General features: G+C 47.0%; 1 protein-coding gene across 1 annotated transcript in view; it reads right to left on the minus strand.

Moving 5' to 3' along the window:
* Nucleotides 1-550: 550 nt before the first annotated feature.
* Nucleotides 551-19907, minus strand: part of LOC131422197 (odorant-binding protein 2b-like) — a 36853-nt gene continuing 17496 nt past the window's right edge. Inside the window, exons 3-8 of the mRNA XM_058569202.1 lie at nucleotides 3286-3419; nucleotides 2938-3008; nucleotides 2264-2374; nucleotides 1492-1593; nucleotides 1165-1191; nucleotides 551-726 (exon numbers count right to left, since the gene is read on the minus strand). Coding sequence (XP_058425185.1) covers nucleotides 1166-1191; nucleotides 1492-1593; nucleotides 2264-2374; nucleotides 2938-3008; nucleotides 3286-3419 — 444 coding nt within the window. The 3' untranslated portion in view covers nucleotides 551-726; nucleotide 1165. The remainder of the gene's footprint in view (nucleotides 727-1164; nucleotides 1192-1491; nucleotides 1594-2263; nucleotides 2375-2937; nucleotides 3009-3285; nucleotides 3420-19907) is intronic.

Below are 19907 nucleotides of genomic sequence, written 5' to 3' on the forward strand. Positions count from 1 at the left end.
TTTGGGAAAGTGTAGTGATGACATTAGAATTGTGAGCAACGTCCCTCCTGAAGTGGCTCCCTCCCCAGGGACAGTGCCTGTGTCTAGCCAAGCCTGAGAGTGGGGCAGAGCAGGAGCAGAGTCCCCCCCAGGCTGGAATCCCAGGGTCCTGCTGTTGCCATCTTGGTGGCCTGGCCTCCTGCCTGAGCCCTCAAAGGCAGCCTCCCCCTCACTCCTGCCACCACCTCCAGCCAGTCGGGAACCAGGGGCCAGGTGATCCCTACCTGCACACATGTCCCCATCTCAGGGCTGGATCTGACCCTGTTATCTTCACACCCCCTCTCCCCAACCACGACCACCCAGAACATGAGCTTCGTGGGCGTCAGACCTGCAGAAAGCCCCCCATAAGACCCTTGGTCAGAGCTGCAACACCCACCCCTCGGCCCGGACCCTCAGGCCCGGAGAATCCGGACATTGATGGGTCCTCCTGTCCTGCCCGCCGTGGCTTGCCCACCTCCTCCCAGTTCCCAGCCCACCTGAGAGACCCCACAGACAGGCAGAGTCACCAGGAACTGCTGAAGCTCTTTATGTGGAACCAGGAGGGCTGGGGGAGGAAGGGGAGTGGGAGTGGCAGGGTGTGGGGGGGCAGGCCAAACCCCAGAGGCAGGGGATCCGTCCATGTCCTGCAGGACAGAGCGTCCTGGTGGTGCTGCTCTGGGGCTGCTGTGGAGCCGTGGCGCCCCTGTCCTGGGAAGGAGGGAGGTTCAGCGAGTTCAAGACAGGTGAGGGGAGGGGGGAGCAGATGTGGGGTTCTCAGGGGCTGCGGTGTGGGGGGCAGATGAGGGGCACCAAGGGGCTGCAGGGTGGGGGGCAGATGCAATGCTCTCAGGGCTGCTGCATCGGGGGCAGTTTCCCACTTCCACTAGGTGCATGGGTGTGGTGGAGGACAGACCCTGGCCCATTGACCCAAGTTGCGCAGACAGAAAAAGGAGTCCCTAAATGTCCCGGGAATGATCCTTGGGGACAGATATCCCAAGTAAGGATCAAGTCCCAGAGGGGATCTCAGAGCAGACAAGGCTCTGCCTAGCTCACACAGGGTTCCTCCTGTCTGCAGCTTGGGGGGCCCCGGTGGCTCTTGATGTTCCATTGAACCCAGGAATCTTGTTTGCTTCAAGGGTCACTTACCCTAGTCACTATCAGGAACGCAGCTTTCTGTAGAAACCAAGGAAAATTCAGGAATGAGAAGATGGCCTGAACAAGGAGCCAGACCCCATCACTGTCGCAGCTCTGACACCAATAATGAAGACCCGGAGTGGGGCCCTTGCATCCCTGTGACACGTCACGGTGCTGATGTCTCCCCCATGGAGGGGATGGGAAGCTCATGGGGGACACAGAGGGACATGAGGGACACAGAGGGACATGAAGAACCTGTTGGGGACACAGGGAGGGACAAGGGGGATAAAGGGGGATGCAGAGTGGATACAGAAAACCTGGACAGAGTTGTCCTCTTACCTGTCTGGACGGGCATGAAGATGTCCTCCAGTGGCAATCCCTTGCGCTGTGTGAATTTCTTAAATGCCTCCAGGGCTTCCAGGTTCATGTCGGGATTTCTACCTGCAGGTGAGGTGACCAGGTGAGCCCAAGGTTCAGGAAGCCGACCTCAAGAGGATTCGGCACCTCCCAGCACTTGGGGGGCCTTCACCTTGGAGCGGCCGAGGCTGAGAGTGCAGAGTTCAGCCTGAAAGTGGACGCAGAGCAGGCCCAGAGGAGAAAGGCCACCACTAGCTGACAGGCCCCTGGGAGGGGGATAGCCAAGGGGACACCCGAGACACTGAGTGTCCCTGGGGTACCGGACCCACTCCCAAAGCCGACCTGCATGGTCACATCCCTGACCTGGAAGACCCTTATGGCCTGGAGGAATTGTGCTGCCATCTACCAGAGAATTCTTGGACTTCACCACCCCCCTGGAGAGTCACTGCCCTGAGAGGGCCTCTCTCAGCAACAGCACACTCCCCTACGCTAACCTGGCCCCACACCCCAGGCCCCAGGAAGCCATACTTTGTAGCTGTGGCCTGATCGTCCTTGTGAGTGGTCAGGTCACCAAGGGAGCTCGGACTGGCCACCCTGGGGCAGCAAATTGTGCCAGACCCAGAAAGACAGATGCAGGGGGTTCATATTCCCCAGAATCAGACTGAAGCCGGTTTCACTGGCTTTTAGAAGCAGAGCCTGTGGGGCTGGGTTAGGAGAGGCGGATCTCTGAGGACCTGGGACAGCAGCCTCTTACCCACGAGTTTTCCCATGCGAATTGGTTTCCCTCGGAGCTGGCCCTCGCAGTAAAAGATGTGGTGGTCCTTCACTGGCAGCTCCAGGATGTACACAAGCTTCTTGCCCCCATCTGCAGACAGAGAGAAAATGGGTCTTTAGTGTCTTCATTCCTAGAGAAAATATTCGAGACCACATTAGGGAACACTCCGGAATGTTTCAGTCTCTTGGCCACCCTAGCTGTACTGACCGCCCTGTAATCCAGGCACCCAAGCTGGGCCTGTGCTCAGGAGATGCTGCTGCTCCCAACCATGGACCCCAATACTGGAGAGGGAGCCTCCTCCTAGGGGAGATTCCAACCCAAGCTATGGAGTCACTAGAGGCCAGAGGACATCAGAGGGGGGGCTCTGTCCTCTGGGCTCCCAGCTCCTGCCCCACCCTGCTACCCCATCCTCAACCCTTGGTTTCTCTGCAAGCTGAACAGCTAGGACGGCCCAGAGGGAGGGTGTGGTCCCATCATCGCTGCTGTGGAGAAACCTGTCCCATCTGGTGTCTGATGTCAGGACAAGGAGGCCCCTAGGGAGGGAGAGATTAGCATCTCCTGGAAGGGGACAGGGCAGGCAGCAAGGCCGCCCCAGGGGAGGGGGAGGCTTGGGCTCTGGCAGGGAATGCAGCACAGCCTGGGCCGGGACTCACAGGCGCTGTATTTGCCAGGCTCCTCGGTTTGGTGTATCACAGTTCTCTTCTCCTGGCACTGGTCCCCCTTCCTGGAAAACAGGAAGCAGAAGGAGAGGCTCTCAGGAAACTCCTGAGCCAACCTGAGCTCACCTGGCACATGTGCCTCTGCCCTGGTGTCCCCAAAAATTCCACTGTCATCCCCCACTGCTGGGGACTCTTTCCCCTCAAGGTCAGGGGGACATTCATTTTACCCACATCCCAAACTGGGGCTGGAAGAGGCATGAAGAGGGGCTGCTCTGGGCCACCCTGCAGCCTGGGGACAGGGAGACGGAGGGGAGAGCAGGACCCTTGGGAGGCAACACTCACATGAAGGTGAACATGGCCTCCAAGTCTCCACCATCCAGGACAGTAACTCTCATGGGAGACACATTCCTGGGCCTCTTTTCCTTAGGCAGGTTCTTGTCAACCACCATGGCCTTCACGTACCACGTCCCTGTGATCTGAGCAGGGTAGGGCCCGTGAGCCCAGCAAGGGCACGGCCCAGAATCTCCTCCTCACCCCCCAGCTGCCTCCCCGGGTGCACGGGCTGCAGCCATCCCCAGACATCCCCAGCACCCCAGCCACAGTCCTCCACAGGCCGGCTGGGTTCCACACACCCGCTCCCCAGGGCTCTGTCAGAACAAGCCCAACACTCAGGGCTCCCGGCCCCAAACAGAGGCAGGGGTGTCTGCGGCCCCACAAATCTCTTCTCTGCTGGGACCAGGCCCCAGCTCCCTATGAGTCCACATTCCAGAGGTCCCTCAGCGCCTCTGGGGTCCCCAGGGCATCAGCTCAACAGTCCCTGAGCTGAACCTGCTCCCCTACTTCAGCCTCTGGGCCCAAGGAGGGGCCCTGTCTGAAGACACAAGAACAGAGCCCTCCTGCCCTCTGACCACTCTCTGCAGGGAGCACAGGATCAGAACTTCCACCCTGAATGACACCTCCTAGGACAGGGCCCCTGGTCACTGCCCACCCACAGGCAGTCGCCACCCCCCTACACTCGTCCTCGCCACCACTCCCCAGGCTCACATTCTGTGTCTCCAAGGGGAAGAACAGGGGGTCCTGGGCCTGCAGGGCCGTGATCAGGCCGAGAGTGATGGTCAGGAAGAGAACCTTCATCTCTAGGGCTCTGCGCTCACAGCTGCCGGCAGGTCACTGGCGGTCTGGAGGAGGCTGTGCGGGCCCCTCACAGGGCTGCCCTTTATACCCAGCTCGGCTCCTGCCCATGAACACTTGGCACAGACCACACCCCTCCCACCCAGCATCCTGGCAAATTCTGCCTCAGGGAAGGTGGACTGTCGTTATTGTTGGAATCTGATGAGTGACAGTTAAGTGCCAACCACATATTAAGACTCATGGTGCCGTCCCCTGTTTGCACCTCCCAGGGCGCTCACTCCAGGTGAGCCATCTGGAGGAGGAGTATGTTATCAGAATGGGCAGGTGTGCATGTCTGCACTACAGTCACAGAGGGAAGGCCAAGGGCTTGCTTCCCCTCCTTCCCACCCCTGCCCCTCCCAGGAGCCCAGGGCTGGACCCTCAGCAAGTTCTCTGGACACGGGCCCCCGCCAGCTGCTGAGGGGAGAGGGACTGAGGTTTAGAACCGCAGAGACACGGGCGTGCGATCAGCCGAGTCCCACAGGCTCCCCAGAGCCCGAGCTCTCACCACCCTGGGGCCCCTGCATTTGCTCCTCCAGGATCTGGGATGCTCACCCAGATCTTCCTGGGGTCAGGGCACTCTTTTAGGACTCGGGATGAGTTGAAATATCGCCTCCTCAGAGGGGCCTCCCCAGGCCACAGGAGGGAGCGTTATGGCTACCCTACCCCTTCATTCTGGACCCCGGGGCCGGGCTCTGTTTTCCAGGGAGCACTCGTTATTCTCTGGATTGGCTGCTCATTTCTTCACACGCGTGTTCACCGCCCGTCTCCCCTGTTAGAATTTAAGTTCCCCAAAGGTAGAGGCTTGATTCCTGTCTCACAATGGCGATGCTGCTGTAGGGGGAGCTCCTCCCACATGCTTGGTGCTCTCAGACCTTTGTTCCCCAGGAGTAAACCAGTTACTGAGTCTCTTGGAGCCTCAGAGGATTCCTCTCCGACAGGGGAACCCACAACTTCTATTGCTTTGATCTCCGTGAGGCTCTGCTGCGACGTGTGAAGCCCACTCCCCTGGCAGGTACAAGGCTCCGTGAACAAGGGGTCCTCCCCTCCTTCTGCCTGGAGTGGGGCCCAGGACCAGGTTCCATCTGAGCCTGTCCAAACCCCCATTTGTGCAACTGCTTTAACGTGCATTCTTGCAGAACCCCGACTCTCCAGAGCTCTTTCACCTCCCTCCTCTGCTTTGACCCCCCCATGTCCCTCAAGACAGGCCTCAAATCTCATTCCCTTTGGATAAATGGGCCGAATGAGGCACAAAGAGGCCACGTGCAGGGCTGTGCTCAGAGTTCATGGCTGAGTGTCTCTGGGCACCAGGATCTGCTGGCCTCAGCCCCGCTGCCTCCTGAGCAAGAACTTGGCCTTCTCCCTCCTTGACCCTGTACTTCCTGGGCTTCAATCATCTTCCCTGAACCCACGGCTGACCCAGAGCCTGTATGCAGGGGCTGGGCCACACAAGGGCACCTTTGTGCCTCTCTGGCAGAAGATTGGGCACCACTGTAGATTGCACACCCACAAGTACTTCCTAAATAACAATAATTAGCCCTCTCTAATAACCCCTGAGGGATTGTACTGAGGGTGCTGGAATGACCCAGTAATTAACTTCCAGCTTGCAAGGTGCTGCTGAGCAGAGAGCCTGCCCCCCTGGGAGTGGGACAGGGCGAGGCCAGTGCACTTTAGGATCAGAGATTAGTAAACACGCTGGAGAGGGAGACCTCTTCCTGTCCCCTGTTCTTGTCAACTGTACCCCAGAAACCTTGATTTCGCTTATTATTTGGGAGTCACTGACCTCAGCATATTATGACATTGACCAATTTAATTCAATCCTTGAAAAAGATGGTGGAACAAGGTGTAGGGATCATTAGGAGTACAGGGCTGCCCCCATGAACTCTATGCTTAGTGTAATCGGAGGTTTCCAGGGGCTGCCCATGATCCACCATCTTGCCCTGTGCCCCAGCAGGTGAACTCTACAGAGTTTTCTTTTTGGATACTGGATGCGTTCAACAGGTGGTAGACACCACTGTGAGAACTAGGGATGGAGGGGACACCTATCTCTGCCCCCAGTACTCCATGGCCTGAGGCATTTCTTTGGATGGCTGTATCCCTTTATGGTGGTAGACCCTCATACCATCCACACCATGATGACTGTCCCTACTCCACAGCTCTAACTCTTACCACTTCTGGTGACACCTCTCCCTCCCTCCCCTTTGAATCTCAGAGTGGTCACAGCTCCTCATGTGCTGCTACATCCCAGGTACCTCGCTAAAGTGAGCAGTGTCTGGGCTTTCCTTGGCACGTGGGAACAAAAGGTTTTTGATGGCACCACCAAACACCAAGACCAGAGGGCATGCTGGCTGGGACTAAGGGGCATGTAGAAGGGGTAGAAGACGAGGCAAGATGAATATCAATTAAGGCCGGAAGACCAACTGGAAAACTGGGACTGTAGCTTGTTCCACTAACTGTCTATTTTCATTGTTTTAGAGATTGTGGTTGGCTACCACCCTGAAGCCTCAGTTCCAGAATTTGCCAGAACAGATTTGATTTGGAGCATGAGTGCATCAGTGCAGTGCAAAGGGTAGACTGTGGTTGACAGGGCTGATGACCCACCCCCTCAGCCCAACTCCAGCTGCAGTTCCTACACACTGACAGGTTCCCAGCTTCCCACCTCAGTTCCCGCACCCTCTGTTCTTCTCTGCTTCCCCTGACACACATGGTGAAACCAGATGTGCAGGTGAATTCACATACCCAGTCAGTAGAGATGGTAACTGATGGGATAAATTTCCTAAGCTCTTTGTTCCCCATGGGACAGTCTGAGATGGTTCCACTCTATTTCTCAGAGAGTCTTCAGGAGGACTGAGTCCCAGTTGCCCATGATGGTGATATTCTCATTAATATACCCTTTATTGGATTTTCTACCTTCTCCATCTCACTTGATCTCAGACTTCTGCTTCTAGAACTGTGAGAGAATGAATGTCTGTGTTTTAGCTACCTGGTTTGTTGCACTTTGTACAGCAGCCCTAGGAAATGAATACGATCCTTAACCTGTTAATAATAACATTAAATGTAAATGGGCTAAACACACAAACTAAAAGACAGGGCTTGGCAGAGTGGACTAAAAACTATGATACAACCATATGCTCTCTTCAAAAAACTTACTACAAATATAATGATAGAGGCAAGTTGGAAGTAAAAGCATGGAAAACATAAACAAAATAAATAAGTGTATTATGGCGCCACTTATCAATGGATTGCCTCTGTAATACAACATCAATGTGTTGCCCTTCATTTTCTGTTCTGCAATAATGGAATTGGACCCAGTAGGCATTTCTCTTTTGCACCTGGCAGAGGTTAAGCTTTGTTAGTAGAAGGCTTAGGACGAAGGGGCTTCCTTCCTGGTCCTATGGTGCTTCTATGTTTTTTCATTTTCTTTTTCCTGCCGTACAACCAGCAGTGGTATAATTCGGGGATGTCCATAGGGAGTCACCCACAGTGGGTGATCTACAGTGGAATCAGTGGATCCCCGTGGATGGCTTCCTAAGGACATTGAGTGGCACCTCTACAAGTGGGATCCCAGTGAATCCTGTAGGTGTCTCAGCCTCAGCTCACCTGCCCCTGGGAGGGGACAGAGCTTTGATACTTGCCAGTCTCAGCCTACATTTCCCTACCTGCTGACCTCTGCCCTGACCAGGGACCAGTACTGGCCCTGGGAAACATGGCAATCTTCTCCACCATCCCTGGGCTGCAATCATTCCTTCTCCAACAAGGTCTGAACGCAGCCTTGGTGAGGGAGTTCCCTCCCAAATTTGTTTCTTTCTTAGCTACTCTACTGTACCTCTGGGCTATTCTCTATAGTTCTCTTTACACTTTTATAGTTAATTTTTTGTTATGTAAACTATCTCTGCTCGATCTATTGTATGGTTTCTGTGTTCTGACTGAACACTGGTTCACATAATTATATATTATTTTAAAAGGTGATAAGTGCTAAGGGGAAAAAATCAAAGCGGAACAAGTTGGGTAGGGAGTGTCAGGACAAGGGGATAGTTTGTATTTTAAATGACAGGGTCAATACAGCCTCACCAAGGTGACATTTGAACACAGAATTAAAGATAATGGAGAAAATGAACCATGAAATCATCATGTGGAAGAGGATTTCAACTGGAAGGAACATACAGTGCAAGTCTTCAGGTGGAAGAGTGCCTGGCACGTACCAGGAACATAATGGAGGGCAGAGGGACAGGAACAAATGATACAAGTGAAGACTGGCCAAAGATTAGGTCAGACAGAGGGTGGGACTGATTCAGTTGGGCTTGTAGGCCATCATAAGGACTTGAGCTTTTCTGAGAGTAATGGAAAGCCCCTGGAAAGATTTCAAAAGGCAGGGTGTGACTTCTGGTTTTAAAGCATCGCTCTGGTTGCTGCAATGAGGATAAATTTGGGGGCAAATATAGAGGCAGAGAAACTGGTTAGACAGCCATTACAGTAATCCAGGCCAGAATGGTGGTGCAATGAGGTCTCCCCAGCCATCGGGGAGCAACAGGGTATGGACTTACATCCCCACAGCAAACAAAGAGAAAACTGGTCAAAATACGTGAAATGATTCTTCATCAATGACCAGCCTACACATGCAGTGGGTGAAAGTCCACAAAGCCAGGAAAAAAAAAAAAACCGTTGGATAAAGAACAATTCCAAGGAACTGTAAGTCAAACCACACCCAAAAAACACAGATTCTAGAATTAGTTGACATGCCAAGAAAATGGCAAAGGAATAGCCTTTAACAAGTAGTGCTGGGACAACTGGATATCCACATGTGAAAGAATTAAGTTGAACCCCTGCCTCACACCATTTACAAAAATTAAGTCAAAATGGATCAGGAATGTAAATGGAGGACCTAAAACTACAAAATTCTTAGGAGAAAATGTACAACTAAACTTCAAGTTCTTGTATTAGGCAATGGTTTCTTACATATGACACCCAAAGTACAAGTGACCAAAGGGAAAATAGGTCAGTTGAACTTCATCGAAATTAAAACTTTTGTGCATCAAAGGACATGATCAAGAAAGCGGAAGGACTGGGCTGGCCTTGTGGCGTAGAGGTTAAGTGCGCGAGCTCTGCTTCAGTGGCCCAAGGGTTCACAGGTTCAGATCCCGGCACGCACCAATGCACCACTTGTTAAGCGATGCAGTGGTGGCCTCCCACATAAAGTGGAGGAAGATGGGCATGGATGTTAGCACGGGGCCAATCTTCCTTGGCAAAAAGAGGAAAATTGGCATCGGATGTTAGCTCAGGGCTGATCTTTCTCAGGAAATAAAAAAAAAAAAAGAAAGTGGAAGGACAACTCACAGAAGGGGAGAACATATTTTCAAATGTTTACATATCTGATAAGGATCTACCACTGAGTATATATAATATACTCTTACAACTCAACAATAAAAATACAAATGGCCTAATTATAAATGGGCAGTGTATTTGGATAGGCATTTTTCCAGATTAATATACAAATGGCCAACAAGTACATGAAAAGATGCTCCCCATAATCAGTCATTAGGGGAATGCAAATCAAAACCACAGTGAGAGATCACTTTACACACACCAGCGTGGCTATAATAAAAAAGTCAGATAGTATTGAGTGTTGGTGAGGATATGGAGAAATTGGAACCCTCACTGATTCACTGGTTGCTGGTGGGAATGTGAAAGGGTGCAGTTGCTCAGGAAAATAGTTTGACAGTTTACACTGATGAATGGATTAACAAAAGTGGTATATCCATACAATGAAATATTATTCAGCCATAAAAAGGAATGAAGTATTGATACATGGTACAACATAGATGAACCTTGAAAACATTATGCAAAAGGAAAGAAGCCAGACACAAAATACAACGTATTGTGTGGTTCCATTTATAGGAAATGTCCAGAATAGGCAAATCCGCAGAGACAGAAAGTAGATTAATGATTGGCAGTGGCTGGGGGAAGGACGTATAGGGTATGACTGCTAATGGCATGAGGAACATTTTTAGGGTGATGAAAGTATTCTGGAATTAGTATTAATGATCGCACAACCTTGTGAATATATTAAAAACCACTAAATTGTATACTTTTTAAAAATTAAGACTTTATTATTTAGAGCAATTTTAGGTTCACAGCAAAATTGAGGGGAAAGTACAGAAATTATTCATATGTCCCTTGCCCTCACACATGCATAGCTTCCCCCTTTTTCAACATCTCCCACTAGAGTGGTAAATTTGTTATGATTGATAAACCTACATTAACACATCATGACCACCCCAAGTCCATAGTTTACCTTAGGGTTCACTCTTGGTGTTCATTCTATGGGTTTGGACAAAAGTATGAGATGTATCCATCATTACGGTATCATACACAACATTTTCAATGCCTTAAAAATCCTCTGTGCTCTGCATATTCTCCCCTCTTCCTGCCTCCAATAATCTTTGGCAACCACTGATCTTTTTAGTGTCTCCACAGTTTTGCCTTTTCCAGAATGTCATAGAGTTGGAATCATATACTATGCAGCATTTTCAGATAGGCTTCTTTCACTTAGTTATATGCATTTAAGATTCCTCCGTGTCTTCATGGTGTGATAGCTCATTTCTTTTCAATGCTGAATAATACTCCATCATCTGTATATACTGCAGTTTAGCACTGCATAATATTCCATTATTTGTATATACTGCAGTTTGCTTCTCTATTAACGTACTGAATGACATATTGGTTGCTTCCAAGTGTTGGCAATTATGAATAAAGCTTCTATAAACATCCATGTGCTGGTTTCGTGGGGACATAAGCTGTTAACTCCTTTAGGTAAATTACAAGGAACACAATTGTTGGATCATATGGCGTGAGTTTTCACTTTTGTAAGAAACCACCAAATTGTCTTCCAAAGTGGCTGTACCATTTTGCATTCCCACCAGAATATCTTAGAGCTCCTGATGATCCATATCCTCATCAGCATTTGATGTTATCAGTGTTCCAGATTTTGGCTATTCTAATAAGTAAGTGTGTAGCGGCATGTGCTTATTGTTTCAATTTGCATTATCCTGATGACATATGATGTGGAGAATCTTTTTTTTTTTTTTTTTTGGTGATTTTTATTGATATTTTAATAGTTTCTAACATTGTGAAATTTTGGGTTGTACATTTTTGTTTGTCCATCACCCCATATATGACTCCCTTCACCCCTTGTGCCCACCCCCCACCCCCACTGCCCGGGTAACCACAGTCCAGTTTTCTCTGTCCATGTGTTGGTTTATATTCCACATATGAGTGAGATCATACAGTGTTTGTCTTTCTCTTTCTGGCTTATTTCACTTAACATAATACGCTCCAGGCCCATCCATGTTGTTGCAAATGGGACGATTTTGTCTTTTTTTATGGCTGAGTAGTATTCCATTGTATATATATACCACATTTTCTTAATCCAATCGTCAGTCGAGGGACACTTAGGTTGCTTCCACTTCTTGGCTATGGTGAATAATGCTGCAATGAACATAGGGGTGCATAAGCCTCTTTGGATTGTTGATTTCAGGTGCGTTGGATAGATTCCCAGTAGTGGGATGGCTGGATCATAGGGCATCTCTATTTTTAATTCTTTGAGGAATCTCCATACCGTTTTCCATAGAGGCTGCACCAATTTGCATTCCCACCAGCTGTGTATGAGGGTTCCTGTTTCTCCACATCCTCTCCAACATTTGTTGTTTTTTGTCTTGGTGATTATAGCCATTCTAACGGGCATGAGGTGGTATCTTAGTGTTGTTTTGATTTGCATTTCCCTGATGATTAGTGATGTTGAGCATCTTTTCATGTGCCTATTGGCCATCTGTATATCTTCCTTGGAGAAGTGTCTGTTCATTTCCTCTGCCCATTTTTTGATCGGGTTGTTTGTTTTTTTGTTGTTCAATTGTGTGAGTTCTTTATATATTATGGAGATCAACCCCTTGTCAGATGTATGTTTTGCAAATATTCTCTCCCAGCTGGTTGGTTGTTTGTTCATCTTGATTCTGGTTTCATTTGTCTTATAAAAGCTCTTTAGTCTGATAAAGTCCCACTTGTTTATTTTTTCTTTAGTTTCCCTAGTCTGGGTAGGCATGTCATCCGAAAAGATTCCTTTAAACCCAATGTCAAATAGTGTGTTGCCTATATTTTCTTCTATGAGTTTTATAGTTTCAGGTCTCACCTTCAGGTCTTTGATCCATTTTGAGTTAATTTTTGTGAATGGCGATAGCACATGGTCCACTTTCATTCTTTTGCATGTGGCTGTCCAGTTTTCCCAACACCATTTATTGAAGAGACTTTCCTTTCTCCATTGCATGTCCTTAGCACCTTTGTCGAAAATTAGCTGTCCGTATATGTGTGGTTTTATTTCTGGGCTTTCAATTCTGTTCCATTGATCTGTGTGTCTGTTTTTGTACCAGTACCATGCTGTTTTGATTACTATTGCTTTGTAGTATGTTTTGAAGTCAGGAATTGTGATGCCTCCTGCTTTGTTCTTTTTCTTTAGGATTTCTTTAGCTATTCGGGGTCTTTTGTTGCCCCATATAAATTTTAGTATTCTTTTTTCTATTTCTGTGAAGAATGTCATTGGGATTCTGATTGGGATTGCATTGAATCTGTAGATTGCTTTAGGTAATATAGACATTTTAACTATGTTTATTCTTCCAATCCACGTGCATGGGATATCTTTCCATTTCTTTATGTCATCGTAGATTTCCCTCAATAATGTCTTGTAGTTCTCATTGTATAGGTCCTTCACCTCCTTGGTAAGATTTATTCCTAGGTATTTTATTCTTTTTGATGCAATTGTAAATGGTATTATCTTTTTGAGCTCTCTTTCTGTTAGTTCATTATTAGCATATAGAAATGCAACTGATTTTTGTAGATTGATTTTGTACCCTGCAACTTTGCTGTAGTTGTTGATTGTTTCTAACAGTTTTCCAACAGATTCTTTAGGGTTTTCTATATATACAATCATGTCATCTGCAAATAGTGAGAGTTTCACTTCTTCGTTACCTATTTGGATTCCTTTTATTCCTTTTTCTTGCCTAATTGCTCTGGCCAAAACCTCCAGTACTATGTTGAACAGGAGTGGTGAGAGTGGGCAGCCCTGCCTCGTTCCTGTTCTCAGAGGAATGGCTTTCAGTCTTTCCCCGTTGAGTATGATGTTAGCTGTGGGTTTGTCATATATGGCCTTTATTATGTTGAGGTACTTTCCTTCTATTCCCATTTTATTGAGAGTTTTTATCATAAATGGATGTTGTATCTTGTCAAATGCCTTCTCTGCGTCTATTGAGACGATCATGTGGTTTTTATTCTTTGTTTTGTTGATGTGATGTATCACGTTGATTGATTTGCGGATGTTGAACCATCCCTGCGTCTCTGGTATAAATCCCACTTGATCATGGTGTATGATCTTTTTAATATGTTGTTGTATTCGGTTTGCCAATATTTTGTTGAGGATTTTTGCATCAATGTTCATCAGCGATATTGGCCTGTAATTTTCTTTCTTTGTATTGTCTTTGTCTGGTTTTGGTATCAGGGTGATGTTGGCCTCATAGAATGATTCAGGAAGTGTTCCATCTTCCTCTATTTTTTGGAATAGTTTGAGGAGGATGGGTATTAAATCTTCTTTGAATGTTTGGTAAAATTCACTGGAGAAGCCATCTGGTCCTGGACTTTTATTTTTTGGGAGGTTTTTGATTACTATTTCAATCTCTTTACTTGTGATTGGTCTATTCAGATTCTCCATTTCTTCTTGGTTCAATTTTGGGAGGTTGTATAAGTCTAAGAATTTATCCATTTCTTCTAGATTGTCCAATTTGTTGGCATATAATTTCTCATAGTATTCTCTTATAATCCTCTGTATTTCCATGGTATCCGTTGTAATTTCTCCTCTTTCATTTCTAATTTTATTTACTTGAGCCTTTTCTCTTTTTTTCTTAGTTAGCCTGGCTAAGGGTTTGTCTATTTTGTTTATCTTCTCGAAGAACCAACTCTTTGTTTCATTAATCCTTTCTACTGTTTTTTTGGTCTCAATATCATTTATTTCTGCTCTGATTTTTATTATTCCTCTCCTTCTGCTGGCTTTGGGCTTTGTTTGTTCTTCTTTTTCTAGTTCTGTTAGGTGTAATTTAAGGTTGCCTATTAGGGCTTTTTCTTGTTTGTTAAGGTGGGCTTGTATCGCTATGAGTTTCCCTCTCAGGACCGCTTTTGCTGCGTCCCATATGGTTTGATATGGCATGTTATCATTTTCGTTTGTTTCCAGATAGTTTTTGATTTCTCCTTTAATTTCATCAATGATCCATTGGTTGTTCAGTAGCATGTTGTTTAATCTCCACATTTTTGTCACTTTCTCAGTTTTTTTTTCCTGGTTCATTTCCAGTTTCATAGCCTTATGGTCTGAAAAGATGCTTGTTATGATTTCAACCTTCTTAAATTTATTGAGGCTTGCTTTGTTTCCCAACATATGGTCTATCCTAGAGAATGTTCCATGCGCGCTTGAGAAGAATGTGTAGTCAGCTGTTTTTGGGTGGAGTGCTCTGTATATGTCTACTAGGTCCATCTCGTCCAGTTTTTCATTTAAGTCTAATATTTCTTTATTAACTTTTTGTCTGGATGATCTATCCATTGCTGTAAGTGGGGTGTTAAGATCCCCTACTATTATTGTGTTGTTGTTGATTTCTCATTTTAGGTTTGTTAATAGTTGTTTTATGTGCATTGGTGCTCCTATGTTGGGTGCATATATATTTATAAGTGATATGTCTTCTTGATGGAGTGTCCCTTTTATCATTATATATTTCCCTTCTTTGTCTTTCTTAACCTGTTTTATCTTGAAGTCTACTTTGTCTGATATGAGTATGGCAACACCTGCTTTCTTTTGTTTGCCATTAGCTTGGAGTATTGTCCTCCATCCTTTCACTCTGAGCCTGTGCTTGTCTTTAGTGCTAAGATGTGTTTCCTGAAGGCAGCATATTGTTGGGTCTTGCTTTTTAATCCATCCTGCCACTCTGTATCTTTTGATTGGAGAGTTCAATCCATTTACATTTAGGGTAATTATTGAAATATGAGGGTTGAATGTTGCTGTTTTGTCACTTATTTTCTGGTTCTTTTGCATTTCCTTTGTTTCTTGTCCCATTTGTTTTGGACTGCCAATTCAGTTTGGTTGTTCTGTCTTATGATTCTTCTAGTTTTCTCTTTGTTTATCATATGTGGTTTTAATTTGATTATTTGTTTAGTGGTTACCTTGAGGTTTGGGCGAAAAATCTTCTGTATGAGATAGTCCATTATCTGATAGCCTCCTATTTCCTTATACTAAGTCAATTCAGTCACTTTCCTCTTCCCCTTCTAAGTTGCTCTTGTTATACCTTATTCTATCTTGTGTTGTGGCTGTGTGTTTACAGTGATGAGGTTAAATTTATTTTTGGTGAATTTCTTCCTTTGATCTTTGAGTTTAGTATTTAAGTGGTTGCTAACCTATTCCGGTAAAGATCTACTATTTCTCTGATTTTGTCTACCTACTTTTCTCCTTACTCCAAGCTTTGTGTTCCCTTTCTCTTCTTGTTTTCAGGCCTGAGGGCCCTCTGGAGTATTTCTTGTAGTGGCGGTCTCGTGGCCATGAACTCCCTTAGCTTTTGTTTATCTGGGAGAGTTACTATTTCTCCACCATATTTGAAGGATATTTTTGCTGGATAGAGTATTCTTGGCTGAAAGTTTTTGTCTTTTAGTATTTTGAATATATCATTCCAGTCTCTTCTAGCCTGAAAAGTTTCTGTTGAGAAATCCGCTGAGAGCCTGATGGGAGTTCCTTTGTACGTTATTTTTTGTTTTTTGTCTAGCTGCCCTTAATATTGTTTCTTTGTTGTTGACCCTGGCTAGCCTTACCACTAGGTGTCGTGGTGAAGGCCTTTGTCTGTTAATATATATAGGAGTCCTGTTGGCTTCGCTTACTGGTATTTCCTGCTCCTTCCCCAGATTTGGGAAATTTTCAGCTATTATTTCCTTGAATAGGCTCTCTGTTCCTCTTTCCCTCTCCTCTCCCTCAGGAATACCTATAATTCTTATGTTACATTTTCTAATAGAGTTCGATATTTCTCGGAGTCTTTCTTCATTTCTTTTTAGTCTTAGTTCTCTCTCTTCTTCCATCTGGAGTATATCTGTATTCCTATCCTCTAAAGTACTAATTCTTTCCTCCATATTGTCAGCTCTGTTCTTTAAAGATTCCAGATTCTCCTTTATCTCCTCCATTGTGTTCTTCATCTCCATCAGCCCTGATAGGTTTTTCTTTATGATTTCAATCTCTTTTGTGAAGAAACTCCTAATCTCATTTAATTGTTTGTCTGTGTTGTCTAGTATTTTGTTGAGTGTTTTTATGATAGCTATTTTGAAATCTCTGTCATTTAGTTTATGGATTTCTGTGTCTTCGGGGTTGATTTCTGGGTGCTTGTCATTTTGTTTCTGGTCTGGTGATTTCATATATTTTTGCATTGTGGTTCCTGTGTTGGTTTTGATTTTCCTCATCCTGGAAGTCTCTGGTTGCAATTTCCACCTGCCGCCACTGTCTGGTGGTAAAGGGCTGTGTAGTCTAAGCCCCCTGCGCTCTGCCCCAGTTTTTCTGCTGCGATCCGCAGTTTTGTTTTGTTTTGTTTTGTTTCTTTTCCCCACTGCGATCCACGGGTCCAGTCCAGTTTATTCAGGTCTGCCTCGGACCGCTAGATCTGGTCGAGCTGCAGACTCCGGGTTGCGGGGAGGGGGGAGCTCTCTCTTTTGCCCTCTGGGTCCCTGACGTGGGAGGCTTCTCGTTTGCCCCTCTTTATCCGCTCTCTGGGTTGCTCAGATGTTGATGGTAGCCCTGTGGCTCCTCTGAGCCCTCTGTGCGGGAGTTTCCCACTGGCTGAGAGAGCCCGAAGAGCTACAGTTTCCCGCCGAGGGCCGCCCCTCCCCCCTCTCTGGGAGCCGCGCGGACCGGATCGCTGATCTGATGGGGAGGGAGTGGAGTTCTCCTTACCTCTCCCCACTTCCTCCGGGGGCCCAGCACGTTCCGCTCTCAGATGTGCGGCAGTGTGGATCCCTCCGCTCCAGCTTTTCACTGTCTGGGATTCCGTTGTTGGTCTGTGGCTGTTACTTTTGTTGTATTTTGTGGGGGAAGAATTCACGGGAAAGCTCACTCCGCCATGATGCTGACGTCACTCTCCGTGGAGAATCTTTTAATATGCTTATTTGCCCTCTGTATATCTTCTTTAGTGAGGTGTCTCTTCAGATCTTTCACCCATTTATTAATGAGGTTATTTGTTTCCTTGTCATTGAGTTTTAAGTGTTCTTTATATATTTTGTATATCAGTCTTTTATCAGATGTGTTTTTGCAAATATTTTATCCTAGTCTGTGGCTTGTCTTCTCAATCTCTTGTCATTGTCTTTCACAGAGCAGAAGTTTTTAATTTTTTTTTTTTTGTGAGGAAGATCAGCCCTGTGCTAACATCTACCAATCCTCCTCTTTTTTTTGCTGAGGAAGACTGGCCCTGGGCTAACATCCGTGCCCACCTTCCTCCACCTTCTATGGGACGCCGCCACAGCATGGCTTGCCAAGCGGTGTGTCGGTGCGCGCCTGGGATCCGAAACCGTGCACCCCGTGCCGCCACAGCGGAGCGCATGCACTTAACTGCTTGCGCCACTGGGCTGGCCCCAGAAGCTTTTAATTTTAATGAAATCAAGCTTATCCATTTTTTTATCTCATGAATTGTGCCTTGAGTTGTATCTAAAAAGTCATCACCATACCGAAGGTCATCTAGGTTTTCCCCTACATTATGTTCTAAGAGTTTTATAGTTTTTCATTTTATATTTAGATGCATGATCCATTTTGAGCTAATTTTTGTGAAGGGTGTAAGAAATGTGTCTAGATTCATATTTTTGCAGGTGGATGTCCATTGTCCAGCACCATTTATTGAAGAGCCAATCTCGGCTCCAGTGTATTGTCTTTGCTCCTTTGGCAAACATCAATTGACTATATTTGTGTGGGTCTATTTCTAGGCTCTCTATTCTGTTCTATTGATTGATCTGTCTTTTCTTTCACCGATACCACACTGTCTTGGTTACTGTAGCTTTCTAGTAAGTCTTGAAGTCAGGTGGTTTCAGTCCTCCAAGTTTGTTCTTCTCCTTCAATATTGTGTTGGCTAGTCAGGGTGAATTGTATGCTTTTAAAGGGTGAATTTTTTGGTATGGAAATTAGAATCTAAATAAAAAATATTTAAATCACCTGCTCAGAGAAACCTCCCCAGACCACACGATGGAAGATGTTACCCCACCCCACTCCCTGCACTGCTCTCTGTCACTCCCCTGGCCATGTCTGTTGAGGACACATCACCCGCTAGGCTTACCCTGCTCACTTTCTGGCAACACTACTGATGATCAATTTCCATGTGGTAGCCTGAATAATGGCTGCCCCCAAAGATGCCCACATCCTAATCCCCAGAGCCTGTGAATGTGTTACCTTATATGATAAAAGTCACTATGCCAATGGGATTAAGCTAAGGATCTTTAGATGGGAAATTACCAACCTCTGTGGGCATCTGGAACTTCCATGAGCCCACACTCCCGAGTGTAGACAGGGACTATAGGAGAGAGACCACAGTGTCTCCTGTATAAATTAGCGTGATTGCAGTGGGTGATCCACATGATTAAAAATGTCTGTTGGCCTTGGTCCTCCATCAATGACCCACTATGCTCCAAGACCCTGGGACAATGCTTTCCACTCCCTGAAGATCCTGTAGATCAGGGAGAGGTTTGGAGGAGTTGGTGGATAAGGACTAAGGATATGGAAGAATATGCCAGAGCATGGTACACTGAGTCCATGGTCCGAGGTAAGACCAGTCCTTGTTGGGGTCCTCATTTGTAAGTAGAGGGGAGTCATTGTCCTGGCTGAGGCGAGGATGCCTCGTGGGTGAAGATGACACCGGTGGACGAATAGAGAGGGGGGAAGGGAGGCTTCTGAGGTCCTCAAGCTGTCCTTGCTGCCTGTAGGACACACTGGGAACCTGGAGAGCCACTGCCTTGAGAACCCCAAATGGAGATGCCTGTCTGGTTTTGTGCTGTCCTTCCTGGAGTGCAGTTCCAACGCTGACCACCAGGTGGCAGCCTCCTCTGTCAGTGGTGCCCACTGAGCTTTGCAGGACCAACTGGAGCAGGGAGGAGCCAGGCGGAAGTCATGCTGACCTTCAGGACCCACTTGCACCTCCTATTACTAGCATTCCTCTCCACCATCGGAGCAGGTCAGAAGCGAGAATGAGAGATCCAAGATCCCCGTATTTATTCATTCAGCAGCTATGTGCCAAGCCATCACCCTGGGCCGGGAGCCCTGGTGGGCCGGAGGGTGGTGCTGAAATCTACGCAGTGTTCCTTGCCCACCAGGAGCTCCGTCTGGAGGGAGATGGACAAAGGCACAAACTCAGAGACACGTGAAAGAGGAGAGCATGAACTAGAATGAAAATAAAGAGTGTCCTGTGGGGAGGGCTGGGGTCTCACTGGGTAGGAGGGTCTGAAAGGCCTCACTGAGGTGACATTTGCTGTGACCAGAATGACATGAGGACCCAGCGCTGCACTCACCTGTGATCAGCGTGCCAGGGAGAAGGCACTGCTGGTGCGGAGACACGCAGGCAGAAGTGAGTTTGGCCAGAGGAGGTTAGAGAGGTGGGCACTGTGGCTGCAGAGAGCCTGGAGGCGAGAGGAGGGAGAAGGGCAGGCCAGACCCGGGAACTGGGAGATGGTGTGAGGTGTCTGTTCCTCTCTGACAACACTGCTCC

The sequence above is a fragment of the Diceros bicornis genome, chromosome 26 (assembly GCF_020826845.1).
Source record: "Diceros bicornis minor isolate mBicDic1 chromosome 26, mDicBic1.mat.cur, whole genome shotgun sequence".
Classification (NCBI taxonomy): domain Eukaryota; kingdom Metazoa; phylum Chordata; class Mammalia; order Perissodactyla; family Rhinocerotidae; genus Diceros; species Diceros bicornis.